The sequence below is a fragment of the Crotalus tigris genome, unplaced genomic scaffold (genome assembly GCF_016545835.1).
Source record: "Crotalus tigris isolate CLP2741 ecotype Arizona unplaced genomic scaffold, ASM1654583v1 scf7180000024339.11422700, whole genome shotgun sequence".
Taxonomy (NCBI): Eukaryota; Metazoa; Chordata; class Lepidosauria; order Squamata; family Viperidae; genus Crotalus; species Crotalus tigris.
The window spans coordinates 2,063,608-2,084,767 of record NW_024100509.1 but is presented as its reverse complement, the minus strand read 5'-3'; the positions used below and the strand labels follow the sequence as shown (position 1 = coordinate 2,084,767).

The 21,160-nt window shown below is 37.0% G+C and overlaps 1 protein-coding gene across 4 annotated transcripts in view; it reads left to right on the top strand.

The window, feature by feature from the left end:
* The window catches only part of CFAP61 (cilia and flagella associated protein 61), a 139,442-nt gene that overhangs the window by 60,902 nt on the left and 57,380 nt on the right, over positions 1 to 21,160 (top strand). For all 4 annotated transcript variants that reach the window (XM_039325868.1, XM_039325870.1, XM_039325869.1 and 1 more), the window contains one exon: positions 13,224 to 13,351. In XM_039325868.1, the coding sequence (XP_039181802.1) occupies positions 13,224 to 13,351 (128 nt within the window). The remainder of the gene's footprint in view (positions 1 to 13,223; positions 13,352 to 21,160) is intronic.

The window sequence follows — 21,160 nt, the reverse complement described above, 5'->3', positions numbered from 1 at the left end:
TAGAACAGGCATGGGTCAAAAGTAGTTATTTATTCTTGTCCCAGGTAGCTAATGACTTTATACCACTAGTTGTCATGCAGATACATTTGTTCTAAGCTAATAGCTGGCTGTAAATTTCCTCAGTGTAAATGTCAGTGGATTTTGTGTATTATTGCCATTAGATTTTGTTTGGAAGCTTAAACATTACACAGTTATGAGGAAGCACCAGATGGCCTCATTAAGAAGAATGCTCTGAATGTTTATTACTTATGTCCATGTATGAAATTAACAATAAGGTGACCTATCATCGCTTGGAAAATATGATGTCAGTGATATAGAGATGCTGACATTATTTGCTGAAAATATGAATATTCATGCTGGCCTGCAGTTGGTTAAGTTGATTTCCTTCTCAGTGTGAAGGCTGTTTGGATATTGAAGATAAATATTCTTTGTCAAGTGTTATTTCTAAGTATCATCCCAAGAACAACATTAGAAGCAAACCTTACTTCTTCTGTGACATGCCATTATTCACTTGCATTGTTGAATTATATAGCATGAAATATGAATGTTAGGGGTTATAACAACACTTAATTTTAAATGTTATTTTAGTCATTTTTTATTGTTGGTTTTAGGATATAAGGGTATAAGAGGTTGGGACTGGAACTGATTGATTTGCCATTGGCCAATAGCCGTCCTTGCTGGATCTGCTATATCATTGGTCCTCATTGCAATGGGTTGCTAATGTATGTGATGTTATGATGTTCGTCTATATTCCAAATTATTGCTGAAATAAACCTCTGAATCTTAAAGTAAGAATTATTGTTTTGTGTTGCTGTCTCATTTCTTTCAATGGGTTTTTCCACAACACTGTCTTTATATTTTTTACATTGTATTTATCCTGTATGCATGTTCAGAATTTGAATTCTCAGTAAGGAAAGTTAGCTGTTGCTGAATTTCAATTGTTGAAAAAATTGGAAAATAGTTATTTTACATAACTTGCAGGCCTCAGGAAATATTGAAGCATGACATGGAGTTAAAGTTTGCTTTGACAAATCAATCAATCTGAATTTGACAGATTAAGTCCCAGCAAGTATCTACTGAGTACGTGCAGCAAATATTTCCTGCCTTATTTTCAAGGCAAAGTTCTCCCAAAATGAATTTTTAATCAACTAGAAATACTAAACATTAGAAGCAAAAGTATCATGGTTTGAACATCATGGGTATATTAAAAGTAACCTTTATATTTCAAAGACCATCTTGTTTCAGATTATTTAAACTTCTGAAATTGTGAAACTTTTATGGTAAATTCAAAATGCAAACTAATAATAATCTATGTTATAATACTTTTACAAACATTTGAAGAAAAATACATATTTTCACTCATGCCAAGTTGATCATCTAAGATAGGGTTCAATAAAACTTAAAGTAATTGTGTGGAAAATATCCCCTTCCCCATTACTATATTGTCAGAAATCTTCAAGGAGTTTAAAATATTAAGCATTATTGCTTGTTCATTTGATTTACACCCTGTGTTTCATTCAGGAACTCAAGACATTATTCATAATGTTTTTTCCGCTTTTTCCACACAACAACACCACTATGAAGTACAGTAGGTTGAGCTGAGTGGGAGTGACTGGTGCAAAGTCATCCAGTGAGCTTCCATGACTAAGGATGGATCAGAACCTGGCTCTCCTTGCCTTAAACCAGTGGTCCTCAACCTGTGGGTCGGGACCCCATTTGGGGTCGAACGACCATTTCATGGGGATCACCAAACAATGCAGTCCGCCATTTTTCCCCCCTTTTCCTTAGCTGTGCTACTCCCTTTTATTCTATTGGCTTTTGAAAGCGAATAGAATAGACTCTCTTGAATAGAGTCTAATTCTATTGGCTTTCAAAAGCCAATAGGAATTGTCCAGGCTGTCTCTGCCCTGCTGAGCCCGCCAAAAGTCCCATTCTGCAAACGGTACTGCACCAGTTAAGTAGTCCTCGACTTACGACCAGTTGGGGGTCGCGGCATTAAAAAGGTTGAGAACCACTGCCTTAAACTACCCTGATTCTCTAAGACTTAAAAATACAGTATTAGTCTTCTTCTTCATACTGCCCCATCCTTCTTTGCTCCTTTGGGAAGAAAGAATGAGTGATAGCAGAGGCAATTCCAGTAATTTCTCCTAACAGCAGGAGAATTCTAAAGTTTTTCCCAACCCTCGGGGGAAGAAAAAGGAATAACAGTAGTGTATACACTGTATAAGAAGAATTAGGAATTGTGTTTTGTCCACCCTACTTTTGCTCAAATTGAGCATGGGTGTTCATGTAATCTGCCATTCATGGTTTGAATATATCCCTAAAGTTGTGACTGTCAATACTGAAACTGTCTCTTAAATACGGTTTTCCTCCAAAGAGTTCTGTTGCTAAATTCTGCACTGTATTCCATCTTAACTGTTTGATATTAAAAAGGATTGGCTAAGGAGGCAAAGACTTGAGTAAGTACTAGATATGGGAAATCAGAGCAGAATGCCTTACATAGATTGGATTGCTGGGTAGAGAGAGTGGAATCTGGCAAGAAGGGAAGAGAAAAGCTAAGACCCTAGAGGAGGGAATTAAGTAAAGGAAAATAGTAGACCACACCTGGAATACTGCAACCAATTTTGATCACCATATCACAAAAAAGATGTTGAGACTTTGGAAAAAATCCAGAGAAGAGCAACTAAGATGATCAAAGGCCTGGAGACCAAAAACGTATGAAGAACAGCTGCAGGACTTGGGTCTGGCTAGTCTAAAGAAAAGAAGAAATAGGGGAGACACGATAGCAGTATTCCAGTACTTGATGGGCTGCCACAAAGAAGAGGGGGTCACATTATTCACAAAAGCATCAGAGGGCAGAACAAGAAACAATGGTTGGAAACTGACCAAAGAGAGAAACAACCTAGATTTAAGGAGAAACTTCCTGACAGTGAGGACAATTAACCAGTGGAACAGCTTGTCTCCAGAAATCGTGGGTGCTCCATCACTGGAGGTTTTTAAGAAGAGGCTAGACAGACATTTGTCTGAGATGGTATAGGTTCTCCTGCTTGAGCAGGGGGCTGGACTAGAAGACCTCCAAGGTCCCTTCCAGCTCTATTCTATAATAGAAATAAATATGAGCGGAATGTTACTCTGGAAAGAATATAACACCTCTAACATATTAAAAAACACCAAACATTCTTGGAGTTAATAAAAGGATATAAGAGTATCTCAGAGGAATTAAATGACAGAAGCTAAATCAAGAATAGGAGGAGATAAAATGTATGGAAATCTCTAGAATAGTGGCAGATCAAGAGGTATAGCAAAAAGTACTATGGGAAAATTAACAATGCATCTATCAGAAGGTTATATAGAAATATTATGCTGCTTCTGAGCGTGAATGTTCAAAAGGACTGGTGACGTCAAAAGGACCTGTGACAGTTTCTATAGTTATTTTGGTGCTTGCTTTCAGGAGGACTAACCTCCTGCTGCCATTTTAAAGTCAACTGGACTGAAAATAACATGCTTGAAAATACTTGCTGCTGTATTGTGCACCAGCAATTTCAGTTTATAGGATATGCAAGAGCAATGACAATCTTTTGTTCCAGGACAACTGCACACTCAGGAGCAAGTTGAATTACCCACAAAAAGTGCATTCCATTTCCTGCATTTTAATGAGCCACGATATTCTTATTTGATCAAGAAGAATGTCATAGATGTAATTTTGTTGGATCGCTTTTGCATAACGTACTCAGCATGCAATAAAATTCCCTATTTTGCACTATTGGCTACGAGGACTGACGCCTCAGAACTTTATTTATCTTTTTATTTATTTTTTAATTGACTATAACCTTTAGGCCACTATGCAAGCTCTACAGAGATTAATTGATGTGCTTTGTTGCTACTCCCTGTATTTTCAGTAAGGACTTTCTGGGTCTCACTAAAAGGACATTTTCTGCTACAGAAGATTGCATAAAATGTAAGTATCTTTCTGGTACTTTATTTGGAAAAGGAACCCAAAACTCAGTGAGCATTTTGTACATTAAAAAATGGGCAGAAGCATATGGCTAGATATACTAAAAGATGGAAGAAATTTCTTACTGTATTTGTAATACTGTACTAAAAACATTTCTGCACATGTCCATGAATTTTTATGACGTCAATCTTCTGGATTTAAAAATCAAATATTATTCATTTTTAACTTCATGGAACATTGCCCATATTCAAAATGTACGCCTTGCCTTTCACATCAGAAATGGCCTCTTGTCAGGAGATGCAGAAAAGTAACAGAGAGCCAGGCTGTCTTCCCAGGTGGAAACAATGTGACAGGTGGTCACAGCAGGAATGACTCATCTCAGCATAATCCCTAATTCCAGTAATCAAAGATAATAAATCTTTTTTCTGTGGTGCATTAGTTAATGATTACTATTTCATTCAGTAATACCAGAATATAAATAAGGTGGAACTTGATGGTTAACATATTGTAATGCCTGAATATATATTTTGGCAGAATGTATATAATATTTTATAAGGATAAAGCAATATTGTGACATATCAGCTAAATTTTTAACTTCTTGGAGCAAGTTGTTGTACTGGTGACAAAGTCATTTATTGCACATTAGAGCTGTTGTTAACTGGAGCTATTATATGGCAAATAAAATGAGTTTAATGGCATTGGTTGTGCCATTCTGAACTCCCAACTCTGCTTGAAGAGTAGGTGGTACTGTGGTGTGGATGGCCTTTGTACATTTTTTCTGATATGCCACTTATACCTGTTCCTGGATCGCGAGGCTGCGATCACAGCTACTCGTGCCCTGGTCACTTCCCAAGTGGACTATTGCAATGAACTCTCCAATAGGCTGATCTTGAAGAGTATCTGGAAGCTTCAGTGGTGTAGAATGCAACAGCACAGGAAGTTGTGTGTGCTCTTAGAAGGGCATATTGCACCTTTGCTCTAAGACAGTGTTTCCCAAACTTGACAATTTTAAGGCATGTAGACTTCAACTCCCAGAATTCCACAGCCAGCAATGCTGGCTGTGGAATTCTGGGAGTTGAAGTCCACATGCCTTAAAATTGTCAAGTTTGGGAAACACTGCTCTAAGAACTGCATTGACTGCTGGTTTGCGTCCGTGTCCAATTCAAGGTGCTCATTTTGACCTTTAAAGCCCTATCTGTCATGGGGACTGGTTACTTGAAGGGACCACTTCTTCCTGATTACATCTACCCATCCTATCAGATCCAGCAGGAAGAGCATGATGTGAGTCCTGTCTGCAAGGGAGCTCCATCTGACAGAATCTAGGAGAAAAGCTTTTCCTGCATGGGACTCACCCTCTGAAACATCATTCCTCCTGAGTGAGGTTGGTCTCAACCCTTGTGACCTCCTGGAAAGTTCTTAAAGCCTAGATTATTTCAACAAGCCTACAGATTCCCTGTCAAGAGGGAGCCTGTGCCCTGGCTGTGTTGTATGTAATATCTCCCCTCTTGTGATCTTGCTTTATTTATTTTGTTTTTCCCGTGTTTACTGTTTTACTGATTTTATTAAAAGTTAGATTTATTAAATGTTTGGTTCTGTTTCACTTCACCCAGAATCACTTTGATTGAGGTGGGCATCTCTGTAAATTTTACAACTAAAACAAATAAATTAGACACTTGTCATATGGTGCCTTCATATTAAATCCTTTTTTTTTCCTTTTTGATCTTCTCTCAGAGGAAGTTTATATTTATAGTAAGTTTGTGACATATATCTTCCAAACCGTAATCTTTCCCCCGCTTTGGATTTCCTCCTTTTTGCTATTCTCCCCCTCCTTTCAATAAGCTGAACCTAGATAAGGTAATTGCCAGATTCAAATCTGAGAGCTTTGAATTTATATAATTGTAGAAGAAGACTTTTTGTTGGCTGCAGTCCCCATCTGTGGTGATCTTGGAGCCCAGGAAGATAAAATCTGTCACTACCTCCATTTCTTCCCCATCTATTTGCCAGGAATTGAGAGGGCCGGATGTCATGATCTTGGTTTTCTTAATTTGGTATTGTCCATGGGGTTTTCATGGCAAAGATACTGGAGTGGGTTGCCATTTCCTTCTCCAGTGGATCACATTTTGTCAGAACTCTCTGCTATGACCTGTTCGTCTTGGGTGGCCCTGCACAGCATAGCTCATAGCTTCACTGGGTTATGCAAGCCCCTCCTGGGGAGGAAATCTATGGCAAATCTAGACAGCATACTAAAAAGCAGAGACATCACCCTGCCAACAAAAGTACATATAGTCATGGCCATGGTTTTCCCAGTTGCAATGTATGGCTCTGAAAGTTGGACCATAAGAAAGGCTGAGCACCAAAGAATTGAGGCCTTTGAACTATGGTGCTGGAGAAGACTCCTGCAAGTCCCCTGGACTGCAAGGCGATCAAACTGGTCAGTCCTAGAGGAGATCAGCCCTGACTGCTCTTTAGAAGGCCAGATCCTGAAGTTGAAACTCAAGTACTTTGGCCACCTAATGAGAAGGAAGGACTCACTGGAGAAGGGCCTAATGCTGGGAAAGATTGAGGGCAATAGAAGAACGGAACGAGAGAGAATGAGGTGGCTGGATGGAGTCACTGAAGCAGTAGGCGTGAACTTAAATGGACTCCAGAAGATGGTAGAGGACAGGAAGACCTGGAGGAATGTTGTCCATGTGGTCGCGATGGGTCAGATACGACTTCATAACTAACAACAGGAAGAAGAAGGCTTCTCTAGTAGGAAAGGATGATGACTTCTCTCAGTCTTGAAACTTACCTGACAGTGCATGAAGGAACAATATTTAAATTGCAAGCATCTTTCTCATTCACTTCCTTCGTTCTGCAGCATAGAGCAAATTTAGACATTTGATTTCTATATTCTTTGAAAACATGTGACTTCAGTCATTGTGACCTTTTGTATATATCATGGCTAAAACAAACCATGCCTCAGCACACTCCACTGATTCAGAGAGTTCATAATCTTGTGTGCTGATGGGTTTAACATATTTCATAAACCTTGTTCGTATGTTTAGTATATTAGTGTTTGTAATTTACTGTGTTGTGTGAATCCACTTATACAGTTTGTTCAATAAACTAAAGCTGTATCTTTTGTTAGTGTAAGATGTAATCCCAATCACTGAGTAATCAACCATATGCAATTACCTTTTAGCATCATTGTACAGTCATCATTTAACTCAGATTAATCTTAACTGACATTGGCCACTGGATGTCATGATTGCACTGCCAAAAATTATCAGAAAAATAACATAAATCTGAAGATTTTTTTTAAATCTCCAATCAGCCAAGCATGCATATTTTTCAAAAAAAAAATTTGCCTGAAAAATATAGACCACATCCTCATATTTGAACTTTTATTCCAGTGTTTCTAACAAATGGGTATATCTGAACATTATCTCAAATCCACCTCATTAATATGCTCTCAAAAATTATTCAAAAATACTTTCTTAACATTAGTAGAATAGCAGAAAAAAGAGATAGCTATCACTGATTTACTAGTGAAATCCAATTCCAAATCTTCAGATTTCTCTTAGTACTTTAATCTTAATGATAAATCACATAAGAGACCCTGACACATCTTTAGGGGTCTCACAGTTAGCCAAAGAATCATTCACTATTTTTGGGATATGCTGTTAAATAAAAAGGCAGTAGTCAAACATGACTCTAATCTCCCTAAATATCAAATGTCCTGACTTTTTAAATCCTTAAGAGAAAGAGATGGCACGGTACTAAAGAATATACTGTACTATGAATTACAAAACTAATTCTGTATATTTTTCTATGGGCAATGTCATTTTCTGTTATTAGAGCTACATAGCTAAGGTCTGGCTGGAGTGATGACTGATGGTCTGATAGCAGGATCAATATGATTTGGTGGCAAACTGTGGTACTGTACAGAGATGAGGCAAATGCAGGAGTTATGGCAAGACTTTGAAAGGAACTGCATTGTTGGTTTTATTTTTAACTGGGTTCCTGCATAAATAGATAAGCAAACAAATGAATAAATGTTCTTAAATGTCTACAGTGTAGTAAAGTAATGAGAAAAATGGGGTTACAATTGGTCTACCAAAAGCTGAGTAAGCCTGTAACTCTCTTCTTGAATTAAAAGGAGTTCAGAATTTATTTGTTGACTACACAAGATGAAGAATTTCCTGAGCTAAGGAATCTCAGAGGTTTCTTTTAAGATTTGCCAACTGGAAGAGATCGCATTGCCTATATTAAGGATTAGTGTTAAGAATTGTGTGCATGCTGAAAGTTAAAATTGTGGCATTGTATCATAAATTTTACCAGCAAGAAATGTATAGAAGATTATTGTATATTGCTGCTATTTTTGAACAAATGAGAGGGAATGACACAGAATCAGTTGGCAGAGAAAATAAGACAGGGATTGATAGGTCACTGCATTAATTACTCATGATGGACATCACATCAAAGCATTTATAGATGTCTTACTACCTAAAGATTTCCAAATGTGATTTTGAGCCTGTGAAGTCATTGTAGGTCTCGCAGTGTCTCTATTTGACAAAGCTTTACCTAATATTGGAACTACAGACACTTCTGATTACATCTTTAGAACAATATTTAAGCACATTAATACAGATAATATTTAAAAGGCAGTTGTATTTCCATCTGGAATATTACAAGGGGCAGAAAAAGTCTGTTCTGTTGAAAAAAAGCATTTGCCAGTGTGTGTAATACAAAAAACAATTTCTATGGCATCATAGTGATTGTTGCAGATTGCCATTTAGAGTTTGGACGATCAGAAATTAAGATTATCAGTTGATATACTAATGTATTGTATTCAGATGAATATAAATCTGGTATTCATAATGTAACTGCAACTCATTTACTTTGCCTACCTTTGCTATCTTCAGGTAGTGAGCATGATAAGAATAAGAAGTGGATGGCCTTAATAGTCCTTTCCAAAGAGGAATTTGTAGCTATGCACTTGCCTTGTCTAAAATAACTTGATGCTGTATCTAGTGGTGTTTCCAAATTTATGGTCCTGGAGGATTTCAGCCTGCTTTCCTTGGGTCTGGGCTCAGAGGAAGCCTTTTTTTATTATTATTATAAATTTTTACAATTTTACAATAAAAAACCCCTTCCCCAATCCCTCCCAACCCTCCCCAAAACCTTCCCCCTTCCCAGAGCTGAATAAAGGGTTAACTAGAATTTAAAAGGAAAAACTTTTAAACTCAAATAAACCTCAAACAAATATAATTACATTCAATAAATGAATTATTAAGTACCTTAACTCCATTATGTATGAAAAACAGAAAGAGAAAAAGAAGAAAGAAAAGAAAGAAAAAGAAAAAAAAACCTTCTTCCAATACTATCCTATTAACAACCATACCACTATAATTAAATTTAACATTAAAATAATTTCTTTGTCATTACAATCCTACCAATTTACCATTATAATTTATTTTATCTATAATTCACAACTTCTGTTTATTTCACAATTAATAAACCAATCATCTCCCTAACTTAATAACATTACAAAATATCATATTTCATATAAAGTAAATTAATTGGAATCTAGTCCGCCATTAAAATATTATAAACTTTAAGTATAAATTTAAGTATAAATTATTCAGAAAGCTAAACAATATTTTCTAATATCATACTTGTATTATATAAAGTTTATCCATCTTTCTTTGTCATCACAATCAACACACATGTAAGCATTACTTATACTATTGAAATTCCCTTATATATATTTAAAACAAAATATTCCTTTAAATACTCCTTAAGTTTCTAACTTCTTATCTAAAGTTTTCATTCAGTCTCCATAATCTTCTCTCCTCTTTTCCAATAACCAGTTCCATCCGCAATGGGCTATAATCTGTCAATAACCTTGGAACAATCTTTACATTCTTTACCCATCTCTCTTATCCAATAACCTCAAGAAAGCTGCTTGAAGATCTGCCATTGAAGATTGCACCAAAGAACTCTTAGGTCTTGCTTCTCCCACAGACTCAGAAACAAATTCTTGTAATACTTCTTTAACCTCCTTTTTCTGTTGTTCCTTTTCCTTGCGTTTGTATGCTGCCCGAGTCATTCTCTGCTCCTTCATCTCGACTTGTTGAGACCCCTCAGTCTGTAGTTTTCCAACTTTCATCAATTCAGCTTCTTCAGACTGCTGTTCTACCTTCTTCTCTTCCAAAACTTTAAACATTATAGGTGGTGTTGAGCGTGCTCCCAGGACCGAAGTATAAAACTCCTTTGCTTTAAAAACAGTATTAAGTCTATGACGTATCCCCGCATAGCTCACCACTATTCCAATCGGAATATCCCATCTAAACGGCATCTGCCTCTTTTTAAGTTCATCTGCTAAAAAAGCAAACTCCTTTCTTCTTCTTAAAATTTTAGATGGGATCTCCTTTAAAATTATAACATCTTGTGCAGCAATCTGAAACCTCTTATTGTAAAAAGCTTGTATAATTTCATTGCACAGGGATCTTTTCCCAAAGTAAATTACCACATCCCTTGGCAAATTTCTTTGCTTTGCAACCCAAGAGTTTGACTCTAAATATTTTTTCAATTTCTGTGAATATTTCCTCTTTTTCTCTATCCAAAATTACAGCAAAGTCATTTGCAACCATCTCTCTCAGATCTCCTTGCAAATTTTCTCTCAAGCCTCTGATTCTTAAAGCGAGTTCCATCTCTCTATATTGAAACATAAGAATCTCATCTTGTGAATTTTCCATCTTTTTTTCCATGCCTTCAAATTTTTCCTCCAACACCTCCACTTTATCTGCTACTTCTTCAACACGAAAATCCAACTTTTCAACAACAGAAGCAAGTCCTTTTAAAGCCAAAACTATATCTTGCCTCAAGATCCTGTTATTCTCCACTAAGATCTCTTTCACTTCTCCCCTAATTTGAGATATAACATTTCCCATTACATCTTGCAAATCTTTTACCGTTAATGACTGTGCAAGAGGAGAAGGTAATAATGTTGATTTAGGTTGTTGCACTGGTAATATCACCAAAGAAGAAGCCACTTTAGGAACTGTGGAAAATACTTGGTGCTTTGAAGCCATCTTAAAAGAAAAAATTTTGTTTCTTCTTTCCTCCTTCTTAAAAAATACAAAAAAAAAGGAAAAAAAGAATTAAACAAAAGAGAGGGAGATTAACGGCTCAGAGGAAGCATTTATGTTCATGACCAGCTTTGCAGCAGGCAGGCCCATCCCACAACGTGGGTGATTGTCACATACCATATTATACATTACTTTTGTGTCACTGTGGTAGCAATATGATCTGGGATACTTGCTATGAAAAGATGATGATGCAACCTAGAACTAAGAAGAAATTGCCTGACAGTTAGAACAATTAATCAGCAGAACAACCTGCCTCCAGAAGTTGTGAATGCTCCAACAATGGAAGTCTTCAAGAAGAGACTGGACAGCCATTTGTCTGAAATGGTATTGGGTTTTTTGTCTGAGCAGGGGGTTGGACTAGAAGACCTCCAAGATCCTTTCCAACTCTATTATTATTATTATTATTATTATTATTAGTAGTAGTAGTAGTAGTAGTAGTAGTAGTAGTAGTAGTAGTAGTTCTGTTACTTCTGAGGAAATGGACAAGGTGGGAAAATCCCTGTAATGGTGAATGCTATCTTAAAAGATGGGATAATCTCATAGACTCTGAAAGAAGAGTAGTCCATCCCATTCTCAAGAAACTATCTCTGGATCTGTTCAGTTTCTAACCCTCGTTTCTGGGGAAGGTTGTTGAGAAAGTGCTCAGTCTACCACTCAAAAGATCCTGGAGGAAATGGATTTTCTGGACCCCTTCCTGGTTTTGGGACATTTTTGATCACAGTTGCTGCTTTTGTATTGAGACAACTTTGGTTGCACTTGATGTTGTGGCAGCTCAAGATGGGGGTAATATATCCATCTTGGTCCCCCTTGACATCTTGGCAGCCTTTTTGATACCCATTGATCATGGAATGTTTCTGAACTACTTTAGGTTATTGGGTTCTGTTGTGATTCTCCTTTTTTCTTTGGTTCCATTCAGTGTTGAGGGAGATGTGGTTTAGTCCCAGATCCTGCTTTGCAGGGGGCCTCAAGAAAGCACCAAGGACCCCTCATTTCAACTCTGAGCTATTCAAATATTCTCTTCTGTTGGAACTTTGTATGTGTCCTTATGGAGCTCCAAATTAAATACTCTTTGTTTAATTTATGCCATAGTTTCATCTGTGCCCCATATAAATAGAGGATGGGATGAAGAAGAAAAAGAAGAAGAGATGGTTCATATAGATTACGGTGCTGATGAAAAATGTTATACAATTTCACTGTATTTTCTCTTGCACAAAAGTGACAGACCTGAACTGCATGAACTGGATCTCTACATGGACTAACAAATTAGTGGATATTAGCATAGCTATGTGGGTTGGTTGCTTAGTATTATTTTAATAAAAGGTATATATAAGATTATGTGAGCAAGCAAATGAAAGGAGTCCTGGCAAGATTTTAGCTTTAGTTTTGATTAGGTGTTTGCAGTAAGAAAATGTTCAGATTTGCCTGTGGTGCTTCAAATGTGTATAGCACTACAACTGTTGCTTCCTGAATCCAGTATTGCTACTGTCCCTCGTGGTATGTTATATCAATAATGAAAACTTTGTTCACACAGCTACTGCAGATTTTGCCTCAAGTAACTCACCTAATCCTAAACTGCAGTTCCCTCCTTCTCCCCAGTGGTACAATGTAACAAGAACCCTATTTCCATTTTGAAAATTTCTCACAAGCTTCATTCTGTGCTTTAACTTGTCTGTTTCTGGAAAACACCTGATATTCTTCTTCAGTAATGATTCTCTTCTCCCATTCTCTATGCATACCACTTTTTTTCTGTCCAGCATCTTAAACACCTCTACATATATCCACTCCCATTTTGTCTTATAGGGATTGAATATGGTTGTGCCTATTGTGTTCCATGGAATTTTCTGTCCTTCCTGGACCCTTTTCTCCTCAAGGATTTAAAGCAATTTTGATAATTTCAACACATTTCATGGCAAATTGGAATTCTTTGGGAAAAAGTAGAAGGATACCAATATCTCTGGATATTGGTGTCTCTAGATTTCCAATTATATTGGAAAATTGAAATCCCCAGACATGTTCTACAATTTGAAAGTTTCACATACTGCTGTGTCCATGTCTATACCACATTTGTAATCTAAACATACTAAAGTATATGCTTCTAAAGAACATCGTTTTGTTTTTTATTCCTTATACAGTTAAAATATGCACTGTATCATTTCAATCGGAAGTTGTCCTTGGAGCCTAAGGTATCTGTCAGTTGTAGAATAGTAGTTGTTGGATCATCAAATGTTGGCATCTCCTTCCTGGAGACACTGATTTTTTGGTAAGTTTTTAGATTTGTTGTCATTTAATCTCACACTAGACAATTTTTCACTTTATATTTGTTCAATTATTGCATTTATGTCTCATCTTTTTTAATGAAAGCTCACCATTATATACTTATAAGTTTCACCTTATTTTGTCTCTACAATAATAATTCTTGAAGTAGGTTAGGGTTAGAATAAGTGACTTGTCCAACAGTATATTGTCATTTCATGTCTGGCCCCTTAGCTATTGCCGGTTACCTAACCTATCTATACTGATGTGATTTAAAGCAGGGGTGTCAAACTCAATTTCATTGAGGGCCGCGTCAGCATTGAAGTTGCCCTCGGGGGGGGGTGTGGCCAGGGTGGGTACGGCCTACTGGGTGAGCATGGATGGAGTGGGTGTGGCCTACTGGATGGGCATGGCCAGCTCTACATCGTTCACGTCAAGGGTGCCTGTGGGGGCCTGGGCAGGATGGGACAGATCTGAGGGTCTCTGGCAGAAGGGGGTGGGACTGGGGCAAGCACCAAAGCATGGTCCATTTCTTCATTTCTCACAAAGGGTGACACCTCCCCAGCATGCACCCAGGGGGTGGGGCCAACGTGGCAGAGGCTGGTTCCTCGCTGTTTCTAGACGGCCTTGTGGAGCTAAGACTGAATGCGTTTCAGCATAGTACATTCAGCATTGTACATTTTGTGGATGGCCAAGGCAGCGGGGGCCGTTCCCTCATTGTTTCCAGGATGGCTTTGCGGGCCACATGAAACCACTTCACGGGCCGCATCTGGCCCCCGGGCCTTATGTTTGACATGTCTGATTTAAAGTCTCTGTGCTTGTTAATGTACACATGCCACTGCCTCCTTCCACTCAGGGTTAAAGACAATCAAGTTGATTTTGTATATGGCTTACATTGTAGCTGTGGTTATAGTGGTGATCATCACTAGCATTCACAGTGCTGATGATGCAGTTCCAAAATAGTTCCAAAAAGAAGATCTCTTTAGAATCTAACCAAGAAACTGTTATAGACATGGATAGCATGTATCTCTAGTTTTAGGTGTAACCAGGATGGCTAATGTTTTAAGGCATAGTGGGAATTTCAAGTTAACATTTGAAGGTCCAGAGTTTTTGTTGTTATTGTTAGTTACCATCAAGTTGATATTGACTTATAGAAACCCTGTAGATAGTTGTTCTGGATTGTATTTGATCTTCAGTCAAGTGGCTAATCCCTGCTAGAGCTGAGTCTACGGCTGTTGTTATTGCACTGATTTATTACAATGCTATTGTTTTTTAACATTTTCCTTCAATCTTGCCAAGCATGGTATCTTTGTCTACTATTCTTTCTCTTTGCATGTCCATAATATTAAACTGTTAGCCTTGTCAATTGAATTGATATGGAAAGCTTCAGCCTGATTTTGTCCCCTATTTAATGATTTGTTCATCCAGCAGTCCATAATGCTTGCAGTACCTTTTGCCAGTGTCTGTCTGTCTATCTATCTATCTATCTATCTATCTATCTATCTATCTATCTATCTATCTATTCATCTTCTATAGCCATCCATCTCAACCAAGTAACTCTGGGTAGCTTACAGTTCTAAAACAATAAAACATTTTAAAACAATAAAAATAATCCAAAGCTAAATATACAGTGACCAAAATAATTAACTAATTAACAATACACCCAAGGCACAAGGCTCTTAATACATTTGGAGCCCCAGGTCCAGTACATAGTCAACTTTGTTAAGCCTTATTAAAGGCCATCAGGTTGGAGCCATTCTAATCTCTGAAGAGAAAATACAGCATTCCACAGGCATTACAGCAGAAAAGGCTCATCTTCCTGTCCCTGCCAGCTGACATTTTGGCTGATGGAATCTGTACCATGCCTAGTCTCTGGACCAAATCAGACAGATATATTTGATCTTCCTTTCTGTCCTGTTTTCAGAGAGTTATCCTGATGATGGACAGATGGATAATCAGTCTGAAGGAGATAATGTGAAGCTCCCTTAATAATTTCTTTACAACATTCCTTTGGATTGGAAAGAGAAAAGTAGAGAAAGCATTCAGAGCTTGACTTCTTGAATTCCTCCCAAAAACTTTTTTAGCAGTTGCCATGGGCAGTTTCTCTACATTTTCTGTGTAATGAATTGTGTTAGTCCATGTATGCTGTGTGAATCTGCTTTCCTCTGTTCCAACTGTATGTGTGCTCTGTGTACAGGCAAAGAGAGAGCCAGACTTACATGGTATGTTCTGCTCTGGGTTACATGAACAGAGGGGAGGAGAGAGGGGGACTTAATATGAAATAACCAGCAGCATTCCAAGTCACTGCCCAACTGCTTCTCTCATAAGGAGGCATTAGGGGACTTTTTTTCTAGAATGTTTTACTTTGCAGGACCAGATTTGGTTCCCATTTTACTTTGATGTGTTTCTTTTGGCAGCTTCTCTCACCTTACCAAATTTGGTCCCATTACATTCAGTTTTCAGACGAACAGACAGAGTTCTTCTCATCTCTTTTACTCAGCGTTTTCCATTAAGATGGCAAGAATAAAGAGGAAAGACCTAGAGCTAGTTATTAGGAATCCACTTCTGCAGATGACACTGAAGCATGTGGATTGCAAATGGCAGCTGCAATTCTCTTCTGGCTTACTAGACAACAACCTCGTTAAAGAAATACATTAACCTTAATTACAGCATTTAGACGGAGACTTTCACATCATGTCTATATCATGCTAAATAGCCTAGAGTAAAATGCAGCTAAATAGTGACATCTCATGATATTTGAACTATTGAATACATATTTTCTTTGAACAACTAATTTGGAGAAGTATGTGATTCACAGTATAACTATGTTCAAATCATATTTAGTCTGGGCAGTGTACATTAGGTCAGGTCAAATAGGATGAATTCCTCTAAAAGCCCCTGGAGAAGGGCAAATAGGTTTGTTAATGTCATAGCTAAATTATTTACTACAATGCAGTGGATTATTATTATTATTATTTATATTAAATTACAAAGTATAACAAAGTGTGAGACGGTAAGGACAGTTTTATATTTTTTCCACTCATGTTTATCATCAGTCATTTTTCTTTCCAGACCAGCCTGCTTCAAGTATCAAAGCTTGATTAGTGTATGAAAATAACATGGGGGAGAACTTGGCTACTTTATCGAGTGCTGCTTTTATTACAAAAAAACCATTAATTTTATATGTGAAAAATATGTTTCTATTTTGTATACCTGCTTTATCTCTGTGTTACAGAATTATTTAAAGCTCGAAAGACCTCCAAAATAGTCAGAACGGTGTCAGAACTATCATACATAAATGTATATCACTTAGAAATCTTGTAAGCTGAGATTTAGGGATATTTTCCCTTAATTATATACTTTATATTTTGTTATTTAAAATATTTAATTTTATTTTCCTTTAATGTTCAGAATTATACATTAAGTTACAATCAAATGTTCATATTGTTTTTATTTATTCAGTTGTTTATATTTACCATCATATTAACAATGTAGAAATATTGAAGAACAAAGAGTTTTAGCAAAGAAGGAATCAGGAAAATTTTATACCCCATTGTTAAATGGATCACTTTTACTCCTTTGGTAAGGAGAATGCAGAAAGCATAGTATGATGCAAAAAGAAGAATTTGCACTACACTTTGTAGCAATAGCTCTTTGTCCTATTTTAGTATCATCCCTTTACTACCTGCTATTAGGAGACTATTTAATTTCCCTACACACTAGTCCAATAAATTGCCCAAAAGTTGCATTTTTATGTCTAGGATAACATTGATTCATTATCATTCATACTGATAATGAAGAAGACAAAAAAATAAAATAAAAACTGCATATTCTTATATATAAGCATTTGAAGAAGTGTTTAATAGTGTTCCTCTAGGTCCTATAGCCGTGGTGGCGAACCTATGGCATGGGTGCCACAGGTGGCACGCAGAGCTCTCTCTGTGGGCACGTACGCCATCACCCCAGTCCTAGGCCTTCAGCTGGATTTTATAAAACCTTTTCGCTTTAGTCCTCCACCGCCATGTGGAAAACAAAAAGGTTCAATCAATCAATCAATTTCAGCTTCTCACGGGAAAAAAAAGATCTCGCAAAGTTGGAATTGATTGAAATTTTTAGTCCCACCCAGTCTGCCATTACCACCCGCAGCCACACCCAGCCAATTGGCCACACCCAGCCAATTGGCCATGCCCACCCGGCACCCGATGATACATAAGTGGGTTTTGGGTTTCAGTTTGGGCACTCGGTCTCTAAAAGGTTTGCCATCACTGTCCTATAGCATTCTGTTTCTGTAATACATTGCGCAACTGAAAGAGCAACTTTAACTTTAACTGATAAGCAATTTTTCTAACCAGATTTTCTTTAGATGTGTTGATTTGGATTTTAGGGATAATTATAATGCTGTCCATTGAGAATGATGGAGACACATTTAGACTGCAACCTATCATAGTCACATTGAGAGTAAGTCCTGTTCAGCTAAATAGGGCTGAGATTGTTGATAGAATGAATATAGCACTTACTGAGTTTATTCTTTTTTCTTTCCTTGGATTTGTTTAGCAATCATAATGGCTTAGGAATTGCATGCTTCTAAGCTCTACTTAGAACAGATACAACTCCTGTTATCTGGTAGCCCAGTATTACACAGTATCCTGTACAGCTGTCTTGTTTGGCAGTAGCTAGCATAATGCTTGCTGTTTAATTAGGCTTTTTATCTTTACATTTGTCTGAGAATGTTAGGAGCCTTCCATGTTGCCTGCCACTAATTAGTTGACTAATTAAATAGTTAGTGCTTACTTGCTGATCACAGGGCTAACATGTAATGAATGTTGTAGTAATTGTTATTGTTTTATGCTATCTGCCTTTTGCCACATGAGTTGACTGAAATATGTGCCCTTTTCAGATTGTTTTTTCTATATTGAGGGAAAATAATACGAAACAAAACAATGCAGTGGTTCTCTGTGCATCCAGTATTACTGAATGTTCAGACAGAGATAAATAGGGCATGTTCTATCCTGCCCGGCTGTGAAATCAGTAACAATAGATGGTGTCTGTGATAAATGCAAGACATAATGATGAAAGATAGTGCTCAAAATATTTGCAGCAATCATTTAATAGAGAACAATAGTGTAGTATATCTAGTCAAATGATTTTAATGTTTAGCATGAACAGAATAATTCTTATCTGCTTTTCCTTATAAGCTTAGATTTCCACAATGCATTTGGACTTACAATACTTTAACTGAGATTATGGTTTCTGTACATCCTTCAACATGTGAAACCAGCAATGAAATAAATGAAAAAAAAAACCTATAAAAGGAATTACCGTGCTTTTAAATCAAAGCCAGTAGTTTTGGCTTTGAAAAAAAACAACACAAAACTGTTCCCAAGCCGTTGCTAATCCATCTACTGGCCAGGCCCAGATCTGCTTCACGTGTTTTATACTATAGGATTGGTCCATTAATGTCTCCATAGAGTAGGGAAGATTCTGTTCTATTGCATTTGCCATCAGGAAATGGTTTTGAATTATTTCATTTGTGTATTTTTAATGAATCCCTTGTAAGAACTACAACTAATGTATGTATTTGATTCTTTAGCTCCCTTATAGGGAGGTATGCCTTTGACTGTATGTACATGTGTGCATTCAAACCAAGCTTGATCCTCAGACCATCTTTTTGTTTCAGAAAGCTTATTTCTCATCCACGAATATCTATGAAATTCGGTGGAAAAAGTGAAAATGATCTAAGCAGTAATATTTTCAGTGATTTTTGCTTTCCTTATCACATCACTAATAAATTGGCAATATGACCCTTTTTTATTTTAAAGCCAAGGATGCTTAGGCCTCCTTTTGTAGCTGCACTTTAAAGCCAGGCAATGAAACCCAATACCTTTTACTTATTTCCCTAGATACTCTAATCCCTCCTGCTTTACAAGTATCTTTGAGCTGTTCTTCCCCTTTTGTATCCACAGCAACATGAATCCCTGCTGGAATTATTTGCTTCGATAAAGCAGGTGCACTTGTTTAATGCTTGGTTGGGTTGAGCTCTTAACTTGAAGCTTTAAAAAAAGAACCTGATGGTTGCCCTGTGCTGTAAAGAACAGGGTATTCAGGATTTTTATATGTACCTTGCAGAAGCAGTTCTGTTTCTGATATGCACTACCTTTTCTTCAGCGTGTTTCCATTTTGCAATGACCAAAAATATGCTGCTTGTTTCAATATTAAAGAATCTAAACCTAAGATGGATGAAGCTCTCTTGAGTTAGCTCTGAATTGTCAAAAATGAAATAATTGCAAGGTTTTCTGATTACAATTGCAATAATTTCCTAACTGTGTTCCATGAGATAACTAATACTGTTCCACCCAAAATAAATGGAACCTTAATAGCTTTTGTAAGCAATGTTCATCCAGAAAGGAGGCTAACCCTAAATCTCTGCAGGATTTACTGTTCTGTATTTACATTCTTCAGTTAGCTTCCAAATAAAATGATAATGCTTTATTGTCCAGACAAACTATTCTCAGTGGAGTGAGAAATAGAGAATCTTCACCCATGCAAACTGGGCTTCTTATTATATTTACATGTGATTTTTTTGTAACTATACCTCCTTCCAGGTAGGAGGTTCAGTAACATATAAAAAACTAATTTAATGGACTCTGTATTTGTATAATTCTTAACTTTCCTGTAGCTTCTAGTTTTGCAAATTCAGATGAAACAATAACTGAGCTACCAGGATAATCATTCTTGAAATGTTAATCTAGCCTTGTTTAATGTGGTGTCTTCTGTTTGTTGGATTTAAATTCCCATAATATCCAGCTGACACACCCAAACTTAAACAGTTATGTGAGTTGAAATTCCAGCACATGGAAGTGGCTGGGTTGGGAAGAGACAGCTAAGTTACCTTGATTTTGGCACCATAGGAATACAAGAAAATAGAATGAGAAAGTCTTAATTGCCAACTGAAAAAAATTAAAACCCTAACTAATAAAGAGAGCAAGATCTGAATTTTCACATCACCTTAGGAATCCAATCTGATTTAAGAAAATTTGGAACTGAACAAATTTAGAAAATATACCTGTTTATCAATCATTAAATATAAGAAAACAGTTAAATAAGAGTAAATATATCTCATTGCATATACATTTATCTGCAATCTCAATTTATGACTGTACTTCAAGGGAACCCTCTGTTAAGTTCTGAAGTTTGCAGATAAAACAACGGTCATTGGCCTCATTCAAGACGGTGATGAGTCTGGATATAGATGCAAGGTTGAACAACTGGCCTTGTGGTGCAGCCATAACAACTGGAACTGAATGCACTTAAAACTTTAAAGATGAAAATGGATTTTAGGGGGAGCCCTTCTATTTTGCCATCTCTTACTGTTCTGTTTTAGGAAACGAGGCATTGAGATGAAGCAACGAGTTCCAACAGTTCTCCTTTATTGCAAACACCAACAGAACAGCTTTTAAAATGGTGCGGCCCCCTTTTATAGCCCCCCCTGCAAAATACCTTGCTGGCCAATCATTGCAAAGGCTCTTTTCCCACCGTGCGTATGCACGCAAGGCTGAGAGCAGCCTTTCTTGTCCCGGGCATCCACATGGTCTGCCTGGGCAAATTGCTGCAGCCTGTGGCTGCCGGCCCAGGACATAACACTTACCATATTTAACACCATAGTATCAACAATAGAGTCCTTCAAATAATCTCCCAGGACTTGAAATGACCCTTAAAATTAGAACCATCATTTGTTTATTCGTGTCAGAAGCATCACAATTAAAATAAGGCATACTCTATGACATAAAATTTAAAATATAAAATACAAGATTAAATT